Source organism: Podarcis bocagei, assembly GCF_964188305.1.
Source record: "Podarcis bocagei genome assembly, chromosome: 4".
In the NCBI taxonomy this organism is placed as follows: domain Eukaryota; kingdom Metazoa; phylum Chordata; class Lepidosauria; order Squamata; family Lacertidae; genus Podarcis; species Podarcis bocagei.
This window is the reverse complement of record NC_138128.1, coordinates 30,460,136-30,482,314: the sequence shown is the minus strand read 5'-3', so window position 1 is coordinate 30,482,314 and position 22,179 is coordinate 30,460,136. Positions and strand designations below refer to the sequence as shown.

Here is a 22,179-nt window from a genome sequence, read left to right as displayed (position 1 = left end):
ACACACCAGTTATGCGCTGGTGTGTGTGTGTGTGGGGGGGGTAAATATGCTGCTGAATGATATGTACGTAGCCCAAGGAGATCAGAAAATGCAGAAACTAAAAATGGAATACACCCACCCCCAATCTCCTTGAAAACGCTGCCAAAGCCACCAATTGGACTGCTCCACTAGAAGTCCAGCAATCCAATTCAACTCATGACCATGGGGGTGGAATCCCTGCACCACAAACCCCTGCACCACCTCATTCTGCCAACCCCTTAAGGAAGGGGTTCAAATGCCCTTATCTGTTCACAGCCACAGTTTTGTAGCAGCATTCTTAAGGGAGGGAGGCAACTTATCTGAGCAGAATGCCTGCAAAGACCATAAGCAGCCCTCCTGGATGAGGATTCAAGACACACCCAGGAGGGGTCAGTAGTAAAAAGGAAGGGGCCAGACGAAGGAAGCCACAGACATAGCAGAAGACAGGAGTTTGAGCCCTGGTATAGGGTAACATGTTTGCATTCACATTTCGGATGCCTAGCAAAAACAGTGAATGAATGGGACAGAAGAGCTTGTGGGGCTTGCACAGGTCAATGAGCTCTTTCTGCCCCCAGCTCCCACCTCTGGGAACCAATGAGACCAATCCTTCCCTTTCTGTTGCCTGAAAAGCAGGGGTGTACCCAGGGGTTGGCACCAGTAAAGGGTGTGGACCCACAGGAGCACAAAAATTGCACCTCTATTCTGGCTCGGCTCCTCTGGCAAAGATGCAAGAGACCAAGACATCTTGCCAAGGGCACAAGGAAGCCTTGGTATGCCTCTGCTGATAAGCCAGCTCTACCGAGTAGCATACCAGCTGGACTCATTGCTCCTCTCACAGCAGCCTTTTCTGCCTTGCCTCACACTTAACTGACTTGTACATGGTGATAGCAGCACCCAACCCACCTGGGTAAAGTCCAAAAGCTCTCATGTGCTCTGCAGGGAAATCCTTTCCCCTTAGATTCCTCTTGCCAGAATTCCTCCTTGCAATTTCTTAAGGGTGCACAAAATATCAGGAATTTTGACTAGTAGGTAAAATGTCAGGGGAAACCTAGAAGTATGGCAATGCGGTGGAAAAAGCTCAACAATTTTGGGATCTTCCAGTGTGATGTAGTGGTTAAGAGCGGTAGTCACGTAATCTGGGGAACCGGGTTCGCGTCTCCGCTCCTCCACATGCAGCTGCTGGGTGACCTTGGGCTAGTCACACTTCTTTGAAGTCTCTCAGCCCCACTCACCTCACAGAGTGTTGTGGGGGAGGAAGGGAAAGGAGAATGTTAGCCGCTTTGAGACTCCTTAAAGGGAGTGAAAGGCGGGATATCAAATCCAAACTCTTCTTCTTCTTCTTCTTCTTCTTCTTCTTCTTCTTCTTCTTCTTCTTAAGAGATCTCAAAAACTTTGCCGGGTGTCAGGAATTTTCCTTTTTGAAAATTGCAACCCTAGCTACAGTATGCTATGCTCGCCGTCAGTCAGAGTAGACCATGCCTTGATGGACCAGTGCTCTCACTTGGAGAAGCACTCAGGCCACCGTCCAACAACAGTGAACGTGGATAGCACTGCTTACGGCACTGCTTTGATCCGCATACTGATTAACTCTGTTGGATCGGGGCCAGTGGATTTAACGAGCTGCCTTGTAGTGGTTTGCTCGCATAGAACACACCCTCGCTGTGCGTGGGTGCAACACACACACACCCTTTCTCTCACACACTTTACCTTACCAACGAAATAGCGGGGTGGCTATATACTGCCTCCAGCTTCGGATCCTGCCTGCTTCTGAATACAAGCAGCTGGAAAATAGCCGCGGAGGGCTATGGACACAGTAGCTCCTGTCTGCTGGGGTTCTTTTGGGCAGGCCACAGCTAGGAACTATGGACTAGACATGCCATGGGTCAAATATTTCATTAAAATCAGGCAAAATTGCGGGGACAAAATCTCGGGGGGGGGGTCATTTTCTGATTATTGGCCTCCAGTTGTCCCATCTGTCTCCATCCCTTCCCTAACTCTGACATTTCTCTCTTTGACCTCTTCTCGCCACCTCCCCCTGCAACTGGGCCAGGTTGTTGTTGTTTTGCCCCCTCTCTTCCTTCTCCTTTCCTATTTACTTATTTTTAACCACCTGCAGGGTCACGCCAGGTAAGCGTCTCCCACAGGGCGAGGTGGGGGGGGGGGAGAATGAGACAGAACGGGGAAGGAGCCGCTGGTGGAAAGAATCCTCCCATGCGGGAGGGGGCGCTCGTCGTCAGGCGCCTTCAGGGCGCAGGCGGCGGCTTATCGCCGAGCTGCTCTCCACCTCCTCCTCCTCGCTCCCCGTCTCCTCCTCTCCTTGTCTCTACAGAGAAAAGGTGCCGCGCGGGTTCCGCTTCGGCTCGTCATTCAGCCGCCCCGTCCTCCTCGCCGAGGGCCGACGCCGCTCCCTCCCCCCTCCTTCCCTTCCCCCCTCCCTCCCCTTCCTTCCTTCCGCCGGTCCGTCAGTTGGGGTTGCGCGCGCGCGCCAGGGGCGCGGGCCCAAGCCTCGTCCCCCTCGCGGTCGTCTCGGAGCCGGACGGGTCCCGGCCTCCCTCCTCATTCCCGGCCGGCGTGAGCGAGCCCGGGGAGCGGCCTCTATACCTCCGCGCGCGCGCTCACAGACACACACACACATTACCCGGCCGCCACCTCCGAAGCCATGGCGGCGAGCGCCAAGCGGAAGCAGGAGGAGAAGCACCTGAAGCTGCTGAGGGAGATGAGCAGCCTCCCGCCCAACCGCAAGTGCTTCGACTGCGACCAGCGCGGCCCCACCTACACCGACATGACGGTGGGCAGCTTCGTGTGTACCTCCTGCTCCGGCATCCTGTGAGTTGAGGAGAGGAGAGTTGAGGAGACGTAGAGAAAAAAGAGACACTGAGAGAAAAAGAAAGGAAGGAGGAGGAGGAGGAAGGGTTGACCTCCTCCCAGGCGGGAGGAAACAATCGAGAGCTTTAAGCAGGCGATGGGAGGGAGGGGGTGGTGGAGCTGAGGAGAAATAGGGGGGCTGGGAGGGGGGGTTGGTGAAGACTCCCCCCCGCCCCGCTCCTGATCCCATATGGGAATTGGCAGCGCTCTCGGGGAGGGGGGTGGGTGGATGGGGAGAGGCTGAAGCGTAAACGAGACTGCGGGCAGTTTGCGGTGGGGGGAATTTCTCCCCCCCTCATTTCCCCCATAATTGCTGGGCCAGATCCTTTGAGAGGAATGGGGCGCGTGGTGTTGGGCAGAGAGCGGGGGTGGGGTGGGGGTTGTTTGTATGTCTTTCAAGCGAGTGACAGGGGCACACGGTGTGCAAGAGGGCTGCGCATTGGTACGGGTGAGAATTGGGAGACCAGGCTGAAGAGATCCCCGGAAAGAAAAGAAAGAAGCTGATGTGGTGTGGAGGATAGATGGTGTGGGGCTTGCTGAATCTTCCAGCGTCCCTTAAGTGTAGAATGGGTGGGTTTTATTTCCTCAAAGTGGGAGGAATACCGGTAATGAAAAATTGAGGGTCTTAACGAGCACATGCTCTCTGTATATAAAGTGGGCTATGCCTTTAGGAGGAGGGATGCAAACGTCTGCTAGTTTGATCAAGTTCCCTTAGAGCATATGAAAAGCTAGAGGTGGACAGGTGCCAATTATGATATTAATCCAGGAAGTATGTAAAAAGGTGGGGAAAGCTTGACAAATACTCTGCAGATGCATTTTTATTTTTTGGTACTCGTGTAATTAAGATGGCAAATACACTTTTGCCTGAGTGTTCCCTTCATGGGTTTGAGTTTATTGAGCACATAAAAAGTTTGCCTTGAGGGTTTACAACAGGAAACAGATTAATGGTTACTGGTTAACCTCTGGATTTGAGTTCACCATGCCAGTTGTTTTGTTAGCATAATTTGGTCTTTTTTCGTAACCCAATTAATATCAAACTTGCTGTTCAAATGGTTTGCAAACTGTGCAAATTGTCCCTCATTATTTTGAAGCAGTTTCAGTTTTCTCCAGCATGTTATCCTTTTTACCTTGCAAGATTTGTTTTGTTCAACCACATGGTGTTGCACATGGAGCTTGATTTGCTGTGACAGTTACTAAAATGAAGGTACGGCACTTGTCAAATGGATCAGAACTGTTGACTCCTGCTTCTGGATTGGAGCTCATAGGTGGAATATGTGCTTTGTATGGAAGGTTCCAAACTGATAATTGGATATCCAATTTAAAGCGTATAGTAAAGAAAGTCACTGGAAGGCCTTATGCTAAATAACTTGTAGAACCAAAGTTATAGTGCTCCCTGTGTGACCATGTTTAAGGAATCCATCACTTGCCATCCATAATTAGACACATGTTCATGTAAAAAGTTCTCCATAAAAATTATATGTTGAAAGACTTGCTGTCAGCACCATGTACTTATATACTCACAAGTTTACTCTTAATTGATTTTTACTAGTTCATCATTACAAGTACACATGAAAGTAACTTTAGCCATATCGCTATTTCCATTGAGTCACTAATCCTTCCTGCAGTAATCCTTATACAGAGGTGTAGTTTAGATGTATTGCTGAAGTTTCCTATTTAGTAGTTGCAGGAATCATTAGTTCTCTCACTTCCAGACCTTTGGGTTCTATTTCATACATTATAACAGCGACAAGCTTGCTGCTGAACTTTTGCAGTTGAAATTAGCATAACCATTCTCAAAGTGAGACATGACCATGTGCGATATGACAAGGGATGATGGAAGTTCAACAGTGTCTGGACCGTAAATTTGCCACACTCATTTTAAGGAACAGGTTTGATTTTAAGAAGTCTGAAGAGACAAATATGTAGAGAGGTGGAGCAAATAAACTTCTTCCTGTTTGCTTGTTTATTAAACTATATTGCTTGGAATTTTTTGAAATATTAAGCAGTTTAAATAAATCAATTTCTTGGACATATGTGCATTTTTAGAGTAGAAAAATCTGTTAAATTAATAAAACTTCAATGCTAGCAATACAATACTTAAATAAATTTCAAATACTTTGATGATGTTGTTGTTGTTATTATTATTATTATTATTATTATTATTATTATTATTATTATTATTATTTATTTATGTACTGCCCATCTGACTGTGTTACCCCAGCCACTCTGGGTGACTTCCAACAAATTAGAACACAGTAAGACATCAAACACTTAAAAATCAAAAGAATATATGAAACCTCAGGTTATCTAACACTTTTAGCTTTCCAGATCTTAAGTAGGTAAATAGTAGGGAGAAAATGTCACAGATTCAAGGCAACCAGGTGAATCTGTATCTTTACAAAGTACTTTAAACCATCCTTAGTCCCTTCAAAAGATTTATGTCATTAAGAGAAAGGGCTAACTATGGAATTGAGAGCTGATATTCTTAATTGATTCCTGTAAAATTATAAACTCATTAAACTAAAATTATTAGGCCTAACTTTTTCACTGCTCTTGGGTAAGTACTCCAAAACAAGTACTAACACTTAGAAAAAGGCAATTTTCTTTCATGCCTAAGATTCTTCAGAGCTAGGATGGTTTCTTTGACCAATTGTAGCTTCAAGGTGTAGTAGAACTTTATTTTCTTCTTGAAAAGTTTATAGAATGACTTCCTTCAATTTTCTTGTTTTATAGACGAGGTCTAAATCCACCTCACAGAGTGAAGTCAATTTCCATGACCACATTCACACAGCAAGAAATAGAATTTCTGCAGAAACATGGGAATGAAGTAAGTATTACAGACTTGTTTTTAAGGAAATAAATAGTCCTCAAATGAATGTGATTTATCATTGTTCAAGAAGATAGAAGCCTTTAATTCAGGGATGGTTAACTCTTGGACTAATGAAGTCCCCAAGCAAGTTTTTCTGCCCTAATAAACCACACTGATTTTGGTGTTGGTAAAAATGGAGTGTTAAATAGACATGGTGCAGGATGGTCATAGATTTATAACCCACCCTGCCCAGCACCCTGATGGATATTAGAAATGGCAAATTATCATCAGATTGATCACTTGATCAGTGGGGAGGATGCAGTGACCGTTATCCTGAGCTGATTGTGGACCAGCTGGAGGCTGTGTGTGAGGGAGAGAGGCCAAACCCACCCACTAGCATGTGCACCCTAGAGAGATAGCCAAGGATGAATACAGCCCATAAGGCAGAAAAGGTTAGCCACTCCCATGCTGAAAATGAGAATTGAAATTTTCTTTGCTGTTTGTAGCAAAAAAATAGTATTTGAGAACTATGAAACTTCAGACCCTTCCAAATTGGTTTCTGCAGCAGGAACGATGTCTCATAGCCTTGTGCCAATTGTGTTTGTTACTCTTTTCCCTTTTTCTTCTACAAAACTGTTTATTGTTCAAAATACCGCAGTGGTACATTTTTCAGTGTGGGTAGAGCTGCCTGTTAAAGATGAGTGGTCTTTCCTCAAACCATTTAATTCCCATCCATTTTACACAGTGCAGCAGTAACTTGCCATATGTTAATTATAGGGAGAAAGGAAGAAGTGGGATCTTTGAAATTACCAGAAAATGTAATGGTTTTGTAATATAAAAATGGAAAATCCTGGAGGAAAGAAGAACCTAAGTAGAGCCTGCTGAATCAGGCCAGTTGCCTGTCTAGTTCAGCATCCTGCTCTCACTGGCCAAGCAGGTGCCTTTGGGAAGCCTGGAATAACCTGCCCACCTGCAATTACCAACAACTTGTAGAACAAGCAGCTGTTGATAGCCTTGTCCTCTATGAATTTATCTTAATAGTCTGTTAAAGCCATCCAAGTTGGTGGCCATCACTGCTTTCTGTTGGAACCAGTTCCATTGTTTAAGTATGAAGAAATACTTTCGTTTATCTGTCCTGAATCATCCAGGGTTCAGCTTCAGTGGATGTCCACGAGTAGTGGTGTTATGAACAGGGTTTGAAATTAGCAGGGTGCCAGGCACATTTTGCACCTAAAGAGTCTCCTTTTGCGAGCACCTCCAAAAGTCTGGGTGCCATTTTTTTGTGCCTGGCTGACATTCAAGGATTACTGAAATGTATGTGATTTGAAGCTTCAAAGTCTATGTTAAGGACAGACAATATGTTAAGGAGTTTAACAATAAAGAGTAGAGGGTTTTGAAAACTGAAGTATGGTACCAATATTTTTATTGTAAACACAAAAATAAACAGGTAGTAACTATTTCTGCTAAAAATGTGATATTAACAATGTGTCATTTGTGTGAATTGTGTATTAATTCATGCTTATCAAAATAATAAATAAAAAGTGTTGCTTCCACAACCCAGGTCCCAGGAGCCATTTGGCTCCTAGTTTTTCTATTCCAGTTTCTAACACTGGTTATGAGAGAAGGAGAAAAACTCTTCTCTATCCATGCTAAAGCTGCTTCAGCAAGCCTTGTTCTTCTGTATGTTCGGCTATTTTATCTTTAACAATACTTTCCACCACTTTTCCCAGGGTAGACATAGCTAACCAGCCTGTAATTTCCAGGATCTCCTCTAAGTCCCATTTTTAAAATTGGTGTTACATTGGCTACTTTCCAGTCCTCTGGTATGGAGGCTGATTACGAGGGACAAGTTACGTATTTTTGTTAAAGGTTCAGCAATTTCACATCTGAGTTCTTTGGGCGGATGCCATCTGGACCCAGCAATTTGTCAGCTTTTATTTTGTCTTTTAGGCTGAGAACTTCATCTCTTATCAGCCACTATCTGCCTCAGTTCCTCAGACTCCCTTCCTGCAAAAGTTAATTCAGGCCCTGGGATCTGCCCCATGTCTTCTGTTGTGAAGGCAGATAGTTATCAGATTACAGGCATTGGTTCTGGAATCTTCTAGAAATGATCTCTTAACAGCATTGTAAAAGATCTAAGTAAATTTGGCATAAATTTTGATATTTTGAGACTTGACACTGAACACATGACATTTCATGAAATGAGTATTTCATTTAGGCATTAGCAGGGTATCCCAACTACTTTATGAATGCCATAAAGACACCATAAATAATAAAATTGTAGGTCTTTATAGTTAAAATAATAGTAGGTGATAGCTAATAAACATGGATGGAGCCTAGCCCATGACTCTGTCTTACATTATTCAGCCAGATCATCTGCTTGCTGAGGAATATAGTTCACTTACATCGGCAATAAACTTTCCCTTCTTCGGCAATCAGTTAAAAGTTATTTTTAGAAAGGGGTTTATAGCACTTAGTTTTTCTGGTGGAGCATAGTGAAACATAATTCTGCTTGATTAGAAGGTAAAAGAATATCACTTGTGCCAATCCATACTTTTCTTGTCTAAACAGGCAAACATAGTTGGTGTTTAACCTGCAAAATGGGATTAAGAACCCGGTTTTTATTCTGTTTTGCTACATAACAGGATTGGAGTTATTAATTTCCTCATGCAATGGGACGAAGCACATAAAACCAAAGCTCCTTAGGCCTTGTTCTTTTAACGCTAAACCTTTTGCAGCATTAGGGCAATAGAATTCTCATAGTCTGACAGTCTATCCCATGTGTAAGGTGGCATGGTCTTCATTGGGAGTGTTGCCCTCTGCAGTGCACTAAACTTAATGTTTCAAGGCTTTGACCCTTTGGTGTAGTAATCTCCCTCAAACTTATGTTATATCTAGGATGACCGGGACTATGTGTGCCAACCTTTTCTGCAATACAAATTCTTACAAATATTGATGCCCCTATGATGCATGTGTAAGCTAGTTGTGACGCTATACAAATTTATCATACGTGTCCTTTTTCTATTAGTTACTGTCTCCCAGAACAGCTCACATCAGTTAAAAAGAGAGAAGGGCACTTATTAATCCACAAAAAGAAAGTGGAGGAAAAAGGTAGGGGTGGGAGATCAGTTCTGTAAACCCATAACAAAGTGGTGAGAAATAAGTGGGCATTTATATCCTCTTGGGACCGGGCTAATCAGTATATTTTTCTTGTTTCTCTATATTTTTCTTGTTTATCGGAAATGTAATATGAGCAGTTGTGGTCATAAGTTACTGTTGAAAGATGCAGAAACTATTAAAGGGTCTCTGTAAGCAGTTGTGGTATTTAGAGCAATTCCTTACACAAATAATTGACAAGTACAACCTTCTTACAGTTTGATAAATTTATTTTTGTCTACTTAATATTTTTTATTGTGTGATACACAAAAGTTGTTCCCATTACAGTATTTGCAAAGGAATAAACTGCTGCAGATGAAGAGATACTGTGCCATAATGAATTACTATGCTCACAAAACAGAAGTGAGGCAGTTCCTGTAGAAATAGAATGGAATGTAATCAAGTAAAATGAAAGTGGTATAGAGGGAATATTTATATATCTTATAAAGGCAGCCAAGCAAATAATTCCTGACTGAAGTGCAATTATTATTTATGGAGTATCTAAAATTGTGTTGGACTAATGCTTTCAGCTCTTGCATTTCTAGGAAGCATATATTAGCCAATAGATCAGTGACTAAGACAAAGGAATTAGGGTATTTACTGAATACAAGTTACTGCTTGTTTACTCAGGAACACTGTTTCAAAATCCTTCCTGTGGCAAGTTTCTCTTGTACTATAGTTCTGCTTTGTTGCTATGTCAAATTGTAAATCTAGTAATTGGCTGCTGCAAAATATACGTTATTCATTCATTGTATGGCATATTCTGAAATGTTCATTATCTTTATTACCAAACTGGTTTTATACAGAGTAGTCTACAGATGAATGAAATGTGACTTATTTGTAATTGTGTATCAGACCACCTATTTTTAACTAGAAGTTATCCAAATGATCTCTGTGCCATAAGGTGGAAAATACTGAGATACAGGGTTTTGACCAGTCTGCATAAGCAACAGTGTGCAGTTGCATCTTGAATGAAAGATAAACTGGCACTCCAGTCATTCCATACTTGCATCAACTGTGGAAAGTGTCTTTTCTAGGAAATAGCTGGAGTGCACATGAGGAAGCTTTCATAAATCAAAGGATGCTTTTCAGTACATTAACAACTTAGTTGCTTTAATTTAAATTGGTTCACTTTTTGCTAGGATTTGAGATATATACAGCTTGTAGCTCTCTACCTGTATTATCAATTCACTTGAAAAAACCTATTGAGAATTTTCTTAAGCTTAGTGTTAATATTTGGTTTCTGGAAAGAAAATTAAATTATTGTGCCTGCCTGCCTGCACTTAGGCAGTTAGCTGTTCCTGGCCAACTTCCTGGTTTATATTAGTCAGGGTGACCCACGGGAATCCTCATTTTCGTCATTGCTGTTAAATGCAGACTGGCAACAACAGTCTGCATGCAAAATCCCAGTTTCTTTGCATTTGCTAGGAGGGAAGTAACAGAGAAGAAATAGATGCCCTTATCCCTGAACACATTTATTCAGCTTTATGCAACAATAGTCCTATCCTCTCGCAATGAACTGAGCAACCACTTGGCCTCCTGCTGTAATATATGGGACGCGGGTGGCGCTGTGGTCTAAACCACAGACCCTAGGGCTTGCCAATCAGAAGGTCAGCGGTTTGAATCCCCGCGGCAGGGTGAGCTCCCGTTGCTCGGTCCCAGCTCCTGCCCACCTAGGAGTTTGAAAGCACGTCAAAGTGCAAGTAGATAAATAGGTACTGCTCTGGCGGGGAGGTAAACGGCATTTCTGTGTGCTGCTCTGGTTCGCAAGAAGTGGCTTAGTCATTCTGGCCACATGACCCAGAAGTTGTCTGTGGACAAACGCCGGCTTCCTCAGTCTATAGAGCGAGATGAGCGCGCAACCCCAAAGTGATCCGCTACTGGAACTAACGGTCAGGGCAGGGGGTACCTTTATCTTTATCGCAATGAACTGAGCAACCACTTGGCCTCCTGCTGTAATATATACATTCTAAAAAAACCCATTTTAAGTCCTGTGGATCTCCTTATGTGTTGCCATTATGCCAAAAAGGCCTTTTGTGTTCCCAATTTTAAATTTATCCATTTAAAAAAGTTTTAGGTTTTTTTTAAAAAAAAACACAAACATTTTTTCTTACAGACCACTCCCATGATGTGATTCTGTGATGTCAAAAGGCTTTTGTGTGCTCCCCTCAACACCAAATCTGCGTCCTTTTTAAAAAATGGCCATTAGCATCCTCTTCTAGAAAGCCATAACCAGTTTGAAAACTGAATGGTTTGTTTCGGAAACCTTTTTGTACCAAATTATATATATTGGACTAGAATGCATCTTTCAATTAATCATTTGTATTAATTTAGGCATTCAAGGTCTTTTGAATTATAAATAAAAATTTAGATGCATTTTTACAGAAATGTATGTAAAGGTTTGAAACAAAACCCATCAATTAAAGATGTAATTTGTAAAGTGCAGATTTTTATTTGGGGGAAAACCTGTTGTATACTGTTTTAGGGGCCTTTGTTTGGGTTGAAATGCAGGATGAGAATAACTGAACTTCTGTGATATGTTTTGGTGATACTATATTAAACAATTACACTGTCATGAAACGGATGGAGATTTATGAAAAGCACTAATATGCACACCAGTAAATTCTTAAGCACAATGCTTATTCTGCTTCTTGATATAAATAGTTACTATTGTAGAGGAGCTAAATGGCCTTGCAGGTATGCATAGCAAGATCAGATTACTGTGTCTCAATGCACACCTATAAATGCTTACTCCAAAAGTAACCTGGTTGAACACAGTGGGACTTAACTCCTTGGTAATGTATGTATGCACTGTTTATATGAATTAAATGATCAAGTTGAAATTGATTTAACCTAATACTGTATTGTGTTTCCTTCACAAGGTGTGTAAACAGATTTGGCTAGGATTATTTGATGATAGATCATCAGCAATTCCAGACTTCAGGGATCCTCAAAAGGTCAAGGAATTCTTACAAGAAAAATACGAAAAGAAAAGATGGTCAGTACACACCTAATTTTGCTAGTATTTTAAAACAACTTTTTTTGTTGCTAAAATTGGTGTTTCTTAATTTTGATAGTATAACTATCATTTAAGTATATACATGCTCTTATCTGTATTGTTATTTACTTTGTCTGGATGCTTTGCAGGAAGATAGCTTCCCACGATTCATTTCTAATTGCCAAATCTTGATCACTATCTTAGAGATTATTCCTCTCGGGCCCCTGGAACTACTTCCTTTCTCCATTATTATGATGTTTCATTGGGCTTGGGCTAGCATGAGGGTTGGCACTTCTCCCAAAGAATACAAAACAATTGTTCCTGACCACAAGGAGCAGTGCATTCTAAAACTATCCGTTAGGTAGTATTGAGGGTAAGACTGGACAAAGGAAAATTTGCCAGGAAGCAGTTCTTGTGGCATAGGGGCATGCGTTCTCTTTTTGTAATAACTTTCAGGCAGGCTTATTGACAGTACCTATGATTGACTAAGCCAGTCTGTAGGTACTGGACAGAAGCAGGAGGAAGGTTAAGACTGCAAATTCAAATCCCAGTGATGGGACTTTTTGGAGGAGAGGCGACATAGCTCATTGGTAGAGCATCTGATTTGCATGCAGAAGGCCCCAGGTTCATTACCTACGACCTCCAGTTAAGGCAGGAAATGTCTCCATTCTGAAACAATGGAGAGCCTCTCCCAGCCAGGATAAACCTAGCTAGCTGAACCAGTGGTCTTCTGTAGCATGAGACAGCTTCCTTTCTCCACTACTTATGTGACAAAATAATTTATTACATACATATTGCTTCCACAAAGGTGGAAAACATGACAAAAGCATACTCTTTGGTAGGTGTACCTGAAGTTAAAGAGATGTACAGGTTTACTGTATATTCAACGAACACTGGATTTTCCTCGATGAAATAGACACTGATGTGGGAAACAGTCTTGTATGAGCAGACCTTGGGGATACTTCAGTTTGGGATTAAAAATGTCAGTAGCATTAATTGAGAATTTAGTTTGTTTAGTGTACCATTCAATGAATTCCTTAAAGTTTAGTATGCTGCCAAAATACTGTAAATTTTATAACACATTCCCAAATGTACCGCGTGTTTGATTTGCTCTTCTTGAGGTTAGTGCAACTTGGAAGCAGTTGACATAAACATTAAGAGCTGTACAGTTACAGAAATTGTACTTGAAACTGTTAGATGATATTGCCCACTGCCTCCATTCATTAATTACCTTATACTCTTAAGACCAGGACTGGCAAGTTATCAGAGTATTTGAGATGGATTCTAGGGCAGACAACTGCTGGTAGTAGCTTAACTGGAATTGAATTGAAGTAGTCTTGCGAAATAACTGTTCTACTCTGGGGTCTCTTGTCATAAGACTGCCATGGGGAGATTTGTTGAAACTGTTTTTGCATGGCGGCTGTTTTGTGTTGTAAGCTGCTATAGTGCAGTGGTTCCCAGCATCACCACCCCCTGGGCCACTTGAAAATTGCTGAGGTTCTTGACAGACCACTTAATGATTTTTCTGCCCAATTTAACAGTTTTAATGTACTGTGTTAGATGCTATATGATATTTAATTTTATTTTTATTGCTGCTTTTGTTTCTTACAGTATTTTATTACAGTTTGAATTCCATAGAATTCCAATTTTAATACAATATATGCAATAATATGCAATTAGAAATCAATATACGTATTTAAAGGAATGACTTTGCCACCTCCCATCTTCAGCCACAAATCCACAGACACACCAAGACCACCTGAATGAAGCTCATTCAGTGGTCTGTGGACCACAGTTTGTGAACCCCTGCTATAGTTCTTTAAAAATTAACTTTGGGTTCTCTTTCTGCTAACAAGATATATTGGGACTGTGTCTATTAAATTTGTAATATATATTTGTCTTAGGTATGTTCCACCAGAACAAGCAAAAGTTGTGGCATCTGTCCATGCATCTATATCTGGCTCCTCTGCTAGTAGTACAAGTAGTACTCCAGAAGTCAAGCCACTTAAATCTCTTCTGGGAGAGTCTGCACCGGCACTGCACTTAAATAAGAGCACACCTACACAAGTGAGTAGAGGGGCAAAAACTGTTCTTTCACACCCTACAGTTCTCCTGAATTTCTGATTTTTGCTCCTACTCTCATTTATTTAGCCATGCTGAATCTCAGCCGGCCTTATTGCTTGCTCAGCACTCGTATCTCTTCTCTCAGATATTTGGATCATATAACTGCTATTCTGGCTGGCTGCATTAGCTGCCTGTATATTCCCAGGCCTAATTGAATATGCTCATTTAAACTTGCAAAGCCTTACATGGCTCAGGACTCCAATATTTAACAGAATGCCTCTCCTGCTATGAACCCAACCATACTCTTAAGTCAATATTTGAGGCCCTACAGTTACCCCCTCTGAGAGAGGTTCAGAGCATGATGACAAAGGGCCTTTATAGCAGTGGACCTTTGTGGAATGCTCTCTCCAGCTAGGCATTCCTGGCACCAACTTTGTTATTCTTTCTGTGCCAGGTCAAAACCTTCCTCTACTCGCAGAGAGTTGGAGGGATGGAATGGTTGCACAGATCCCTTAGTGCATTATCAGATAGAATAACTTGATCTGGGTGAAAAGTAAAGTGGTGTGTCCTTCTACATCAGGAATAAAACCTTGGATTAATCTCTCTTCATGTTTGTTTAGCCAACTTTAACTTGTTGTTTACAGTCTCCTGTTGTAAATCGATCTCAAGGACAGTCACAAGAAAAGAAACAGTTTGATCTTCTCTCTGACCTTGGTTCAGACATATTTGCTGCTCCTGCTCCTCATTCCACAGCCACAGCGAATTTTGCTAATTTTGCACATTTCAACAGTCATACAGGTAATAGTCTTTTCCATTCCTGGATTTGTTACTGATAATTGATATTGAAATTCAGTCCCTACAAATGCACATAGTATAGTTTTGTTTGTTTGTTTTAAAAAACTATTTGCCCAATTTGCTTCAATAAGAATAGTTAAATTTTCCACTTAGCTGTTACACTGAAATTGCCACTTTCCCTTTACTGTTAAATGTAAGCAGGAAACTTAATCTGAAAAAGTGGACTGATTGGCCTGTCTTAATTCTGAAATAACTGGCAAAAAGGCAGTCCCTCACCATTATGAAAACCTTATTTATTGAAATTGTGCACTATTTATTGTTTTAAACATCTGGCCCTTCCAATCTATTATCTTAGGATCATAAATTGATAATTTAGTACTGGTAGTATAGCTTATATGGAATACCAAATCTACAATTAAATTGTTCATGGTGTTTTGCATACGTTCTCTCAATAATCCTTACCACAACCTTGTAAGGTAGGTCATTATTCTTACATTGCAAAGGGAAGGTTGAAAGGATAACATACTGAGTAGCCTGATAATCAAGCACCTGACAGTTTGTATAATTGAATATATCATACCAGCTCTCAATTTATTCGTTCACTTCTGTTTATGCAAATAGTTATGTATGGGAAATGAGTAGCGTTGGTTGTGTTTTAAGCAAATGTATTGGTGTGGCATTCTGTGGTGAGTGGCCTTTACAGAACGGGTGGAGAGCTGCCAGACCTTGAGCCAGATCGGGCCTATATTGTATCTGGATCCTTTCTGCATGGCCCAACCCCATGCTTGTTTAATTCATATGTCCTGACTGCAGAGGGAGACAGGTGACATGGAGAATTGCTCTGTCCCTCTTCCAGCAGCTTGCTCTGCTTCTGTGCTGTCAGTAGAGGAAGAGAAGCTTCTTCATCACTGGTCATCAAGAAAGTGAGCAGTAAGCACAGAATGCATACTAACTGCTTGGGATTTCTAATCCCATGCTGATTCTTGGGAATTCCCTCTCAGGACTTCCCTCTTCCTCTTCCATTCTCTCTGTGTGTATGTGTGAGAAATTAAATATATGGATCGTAGGTGAATTGGGTACAATTTTATAAGTGAATGCTTGTCTGACTGCTTGCATTTGGGTCTGGCCACTGCTTGCATGCATTTCCCAACACCCCTGAGGGATTTTGACTCAGAAGCAAGGAGGTTGGATGAAAGGAGCAGAGTAAGCAATGAACTGAGAGAAGAACCAGGACGGAAGGATAGGTGGAGATTATGCATGAGGAGAGAACAATGTGCTTTGTAGCAGAAGGAGAGAGGAGTGTATATCAGGCTTACGAAAAGTCAGGGCAGTTAAAAGGAGTAACAAATAATGCAGGAACCAAAGGAAAATAAAGTTGGACACTTTCTACTGATGAAAGAAGCAATGGTGCATGATTGATGGAAGGGAAGAGGCAAGAAAAGCTTTGAGGGCTGGAAACTAAAATTGAGAGTGCCAAGGGTGATAAAAGTTTTCCAAGTCCAGGCCCTGATGGGAATTCTATGAACTCTGTTTTCTATTGTTACTGAGCCTCTGTGATCTGGCAGTCTAAAGGAACAACAGAAAGAGGTGCTGAATTTCAGAGTGGTTTCAACTCACTAGTTAACTGTTTGATTGCATGCTTCTGGAAGTGATTATAGGAACAATATATTCAAACTTGGATTAACCTTGTTGCGTCTATGGACAACTTTGTAATGTGTGCACTTTGTTACTTGCCTTACATTCTCAATATTGTAAAGTGATGGAAATACTAAAAATCCTAATTTCTTTTGGCCCAATATTTGACAGTGTTGTTTCCCTTCCTTTTGGCTTTTTCTCTTAAAATTTATATTGGCTGTCTTGTCTTCTTTTATGGCTCAGTAACTTTTCAAAGGCCATGACCCAGAGAGCTACCTTAGGTGAGCTCAAGGGGATTGTGTATACCCAGTGGGGTTACTGACTTTCCATTGCATATTGCACAGTGCTTATGAAACTCCTTCACAGTTTCAAGAGCTATTTTTTTGTGGCATGGATATTTTCTGTTCAAGTAACACCAAAAGCCTTGGGTGCACAGAACTTGCAGCCTGCTTTGTACATCAACCAAAATGTTGTAAGATCACCATGATACGAGATGAAGCTGCCCTAAATGGATGCCATAGTAGCAGTGAACAAAGATCCAACATAGATCCATTGCTCTATCCAACAGAGACCCAGGAGTATTGCAATATGATGACATCCTAAAAGAACTCCAAATTGTGTGAGGTGGAATTTGATAGCTGTTTTTCTATTTTTTAAAAAAGTGCAACTTATTTATTATCAATTACAAAAAAATGTGTGTTTGGAGGTATTGTGATCAGCAGAAGTGATATTTTCTGTGTTCAGGACCAGCATGAGAGACAAACATCAGTTCTATGTATCTTGCACAGATCCCATGGAAATAACTATATTCCCATTTGGAGGTTATGTTTTCAAAATTATTTGTCCCATACTTCATAAGTGACAATTTATGTCAGTGGCATGTTTGAGGTGCAGCTTTGCTACCCTCAAAGCCTGCCATAATATGATTCAGTTTATGACCTATTTTTTGTTTTCATACCATTAACATGTTTTGTTCATTTGCAATTTACAGCGCAGAACTCTGCAAATGCAGGTTTTGCAAACTTTGATGCATTTGGACAGTCTAGTGGTTCGAGTAATTTTGGTGGTTTCCCCACAGCGAGTCAGTCTGCTTTTCAGCACCAAAATACAGGTAGAAACGCTCTAACATTGTTAGCTTTCTTAATGTAAACTAATCTGGACACAATTTAGAATATCTTAACTCTTTTCTTCATCTAGTTGTCTTAACACACACACTTTGAAGCTCTGGGGAAACCTGTAATGAATGCTGCCTTTTGTTTGGTGTGGATTGTGCTTTTTTCTCGCATGAAGTTTTTGCCCTGTAGCTTCTTAATTATCCCTACACATGAAATATTTGTGTCGTGTTTGTTGGCACTGTAGAATATTGGCTAAATTAAAGAATACTGCTTTCCATATTCCAAGTTGATGATAAATACACTGCAACTAGAGAAGAAACTAATTTAATGTAACACAAGTACATTACTCGATCACGAAAAAAAATAATCTCATGTGTAAGGGCTACTGCTTTGCTTTTTCTTTAATTTCGGTCATGTTGTATAATGTTTGCTTGTCTTGATCTATGGCTGACTTATTTTCTTTTATCTTTTCCTTTTTTAAGTGTGTTGTCTTAAGATTTTCTTTTAAAATTTTGTTTTTCCCTTTTGTTAACTTTAACCCCTCACACAATTTCTGGCTGTCCAGCGTTCAGAACGCTTTCATCTAGCTGCAGTTTTGGTGAATTTACTACTTCCGCTTTCCCTCTCCAGGCTGTGCGCAGTAAGTTCCACCAAGGTGGGAAACTCAGCTCACTTCATTTACAATTCCTTTCTTTCTTTTTTTCATTTTCATGTCAAGCTTTTCTTATTAGCCATTCAATTAAAAGATGTTAGCTTGTAGTTTACTAGAGCAGCACTTGATTGAGACCTCCTAATATAAACAGTTGGAGTCAAAGTTAAAATGGTTTTCTTTTTCCTGCAAATTGAAAATGTCACTGAATTCTCAGCATATATGAGAATCTAATAACTTTAGGATAGCTATATAAAACCTGGTCAGTATCTCATAATTGAAGTTTTGAGGTATTAAGGATGGAAATTTTAATGACAAATTTTGTAGAACCCACACAAACTGATCTCTCAAATGTTGTCATGAGTCAGGTCACCCAGTGGCAGTCTCTTGTGAGGAAAGAGGCCGTATATGCTGTTACCTTCAACAGTGGAATCAGATATTCATCAGTAGTTAAGGACCACTTGGTGGCAGCCTTTGAGTGGAATCTCTTTCAGTTTAAATTTGAAAACATTAAATGCATGGTTGTCACAGGTACTGATGTGGATTTTATTTTATTTTTAAAATGTGGTGTTCACTCCTTCTACGCCTTTCAGCTATCTTTGTTCGTCAAAGATAGCAATAGGATGTGGGGTGCCCACAACAGTAGTCCCTGGGAAGAAAGAAATTAAGGTCACAATAAAGCCTTAGGATCCTTTGTGTTTACTTCTTAACTTGATATTTCTGCTTCCCTGTCAGAAATAATCAAAGTATGATTAGTCAAAGGAATTCTTACTTAACTAAATTTGCAGCAGGAGATACAATATTAAAATACTTGCTGCTTATGCGAATCGTTGAGGTTAGCCTTGTTGCGACACCTACTCTTGCAGCACTCTGCTATAGCACTGGTAAGCTAGGGCTTTTAGATTTTGGAAATAAAAACCGGCTATTTTAACCAAGTGAAAACCTGGCCATAGGAGAAGCTTCTTGAAATTTGTGAGCCTTTAAACATGTCCGCACATGGCCACCAATAGTATTTGAAGAGACATTCATTGAGCTTGAAAGTATCCATCATGTTTAACTTATTTTGTTACAGGTGGGAGCGCTGGATCAGTGAATGCTAACTTTGCACACTTTGATAACTTCCCCAAATCCTCCAGTGCTGATTTTGGAGCCTTCAGTGCTTCTCAGAGCAACACAACTGCAGCCAGTAAAGCTGCAGTGAATAAACCGAACCTCCAGTCAGCAGATAAATATGCAGCTCTTGCTAATTTAGATAATATCTTCAGCACAGGGCAAGGTACTAATTCTTATTCTTTGACCTGTTCTCTTACACTATTTATCTTGGCAGTAGTGGTGTTCTGTTATGTTCTAGTAGGCATTTATTTATGAAACGTTTATAGACTTCCTTTTGGCCCTCTTAAGGGCTCCCAAGGCAGTTTGCATAAAAAAAACCCTAAACCCCCTAAAATCTTGATACAATAAAAATATGAGAACAGTAAAACCACTATTAAAACAAATGAAAAAACAATAGACAGCAAAATAAAAACTAAAAATAAATAAAGTCTGATGAAATTAACATGTTTTGATTGTTTACCTAAAATGTTTCTGATTGCTATACACCATATAAACTGATAGCCTATTGCTCGAAAATATGATACACTGGCAGTCGTGCAAGCATTGGAGTTCTGGAAAAGGAAAATTAGTGCAGTAATAGTGGTCCCTACTCTATTCAGTTGTTTCCTCCATCCACACCAGGATCCAGAGCACCATTTATATTCTGTCAGTTATCTGGTGGTGTTATGTCACTGTGTATATAGGTGATGACGCATTTGATTTGACTGAGGACAAAGCTTCCAAGGAAATACATCTCTTTCAGTGTAGTTAATACCATCAGAGAACTCAAAATGTGGTCAAGTTGGTGATGCTAGAAAGAGAGATCTTAGAACCTGAATATTTTTTCAACTTTTCTTCTACTTTCCCTGCTTATTTTTGTATCAATGTCACAATGTATTTTTGTTCCACAATGCATAAAAAAACCCTCTGATGCAGTTATTAAAATGAACTTGTGGAGATTTATGTGTTGCAGTTATTATATCTCATGTTTTCGAAAGGCAAAGTAGCCTTAAAGTTCACAAGGGACCATCCAGCCAGGTTCCCTTCAAGCTTAAAAAAACCAGAGTAGAAATGTCCACTCACAACAGCTGCTGAATGGTCACCCATCATTCGGAAATTTGTGCACCAAAACTGCAATTTCCAGAAATACATGACTAGCTGACTTGTGGTACAATGTGGTACAATGTTCCAGAGTTTCTGTCCATCTTTTCTTCCAAGCAGGTCAGGGTAGCATAGATGGATCTCTTGCTCCTGCTCCCTTGCCTCTCATTGCAACCTTGTGAGCTGGGTTGTTTAAATTGTTTTATTGTAATTTTAACTTTGTAAGACACCCAGGTATCAATCAATCAATCAATCAATCAATCAATTAAAGAAAGAGGGTTGTGAAATCAGATAGAGAACTTGATGGCTGAATGGGGATATGGCAGAATAGGTCTTCCTGGTTCTAATCTGACACTACAACCACTGCACCACACTGGCTCTTGGGTCTCTCATACCCTTATAAATTCTATCGAGTTTCAAATAAAGTAGAAATATGCCTAAAGCTGAACATCTATAATAAAGGAGGTGTTTGGAATGCAGTACAGTATTTCAAAAGAAGTTCAAAGTCCTCTGTGGGATACATTTCTCATTAACCTAGAGCTATGGGTCCACTAAGAATCAGAAATACTCTATTAGCCCAATATGATATATAAGCAAAAAAAAAAAAAAGGCTTAGGGTTATAAATATATCTTAAAAATATAAAATTGCTGTATTCCTTTTATTATGCCTTCTGTTTTTTGTGTTTGTGGACCTTGTTGTACACTGCCCTGATATTTTGTATGAGGGGTGTGGTGTATAAATAAATAAAGGATAATAGTACAAGTTAACTGTTAGTATTTAATATCAGCTTTTCCCTGGCCAGCTCTGCAACCATTTGGTTTCTTTATTTCCTGCAGCTAAGCTAGGAAAAAGCCTCTTAACAATGAAGAAACTAGCAGAAGCCTCATCCTGATCTCATTGGGCTCTCAAACAGTGGATTGTGTCCAACTAAGTTTTTCCTCAGAGTAGACCTATGGAAATCAATGGACCCATGTTGGGCATATTCATTAATTTCAACAGGTCTACTTTGAGTAGGACCAACATTGGATACACTTGCCCTGGGGTCCTTTGAAGGAATTTGCAGGATATAATCTTATAAAATAAAGCTCAGTAATTTCAGGAATGTACCCTCCAATTGAGGTTAAGGACTCAAAGGCTTGTAAATGTGTGTATCCTAAGCAAAAAAATTACAGCCTTTAACTGTACTCTAATTTTTAAGATTTTCATGATGTTAGAAGTTTAACACTACAGAGAATAACTTGTGTTATGGGATGGAAGCTATGTAATTGATTATTGGGTATGTAGGTTTCATTTTCTTTGTTCAGTATCATATTAAAGTTGCAATATGCTAGACACAGATACAAAAAATGATGCACATTTATTAGGGCATAATCCAGTGGTGTTTGTGTGTCAGCAGAAGAAACACCACTATGCAATGAGATTTCTAATTCCTCCCTGCGAGCCTCCCAAATTTGCTCTGGAGGGTTCAAGGATGCTCTGGAGCAGACGAAGGGAGCAGGGCGGAAAGAAAGGAAGGCCTGTTACATAATCAGAAACCTGCTTGTGTAATGCTGGAGTTTGCCACAATTTCTTTTCATATCTTTAGTCAATCATCTTTAAATATAAATATATTAAATATAAAAGGGTTCACTTTGAATGGCTGTTACCATGTGAAAAGCCATTCACATGCAGTGACTCTTCACTTGTCTCACACTACCACAACGATTTTGGAGGTAGTGTTTGATCTGCTTACTTAGGTTCTACATATGAATAGCAGTTAAAGCAAGCATCCACATGGCATTCCTAACATGTATGCTGGTCTTGCATGAGCTGATTGTATTACATTGAACAGGTCAGCCTATGTCCATGTGTGACTTTCAGAAAGTGCTCCTGACTTGGGAC

At 40.5% G+C, this 22,179-nt stretch overlaps 1 protein-coding gene across 21 annotated transcripts in view; it reads left to right on the top strand.

Annotated features, from left to right (window-relative positions):
- The first annotated feature begins 2,293 nt into the window (after positions 1-2,293).
- The window catches only part of AGFG1 (ArfGAP with FG repeats 1), a 28,221-nt gene continuing 8,335 nt past the window's right edge, over positions 2,294-22,179 (top strand). For 3 of the 21 annotated variants that reach the window (XM_081190296.1, XM_081190305.1, XM_081190294.1), the window contains exons 1-8: positions 2,301-2,844; positions 5,617-5,710; positions 11,731-11,846; positions 13,751-13,913; positions 14,555-14,708; positions 17,332-17,451; positions 18,021-18,110; positions 19,177-19,380. In XM_081190296.1, coding sequence (XP_081046422.1) covers positions 2,678-2,844; positions 5,617-5,710; positions 11,731-11,846; positions 13,751-13,913; positions 14,555-14,708; positions 17,332-17,451; positions 18,021-18,110; positions 19,177-19,380 — 1,108 coding nt within the window. In that variant the 5' untranslated portion in view covers positions 2,301-2,677. Of the gene's footprint in view, positions 2,845-5,616; positions 5,711-11,730; positions 11,847-13,750; positions 13,914-14,554; positions 14,709-17,331; positions 17,452-18,020; positions 18,111-19,176; positions 19,381-22,179 lie in introns of all 21 variants that reach the window. The other 18 variants (XM_081190312.1, XM_081190301.1, XM_081190300.1 and 15 more) reach the window with 18 other exon arrangements.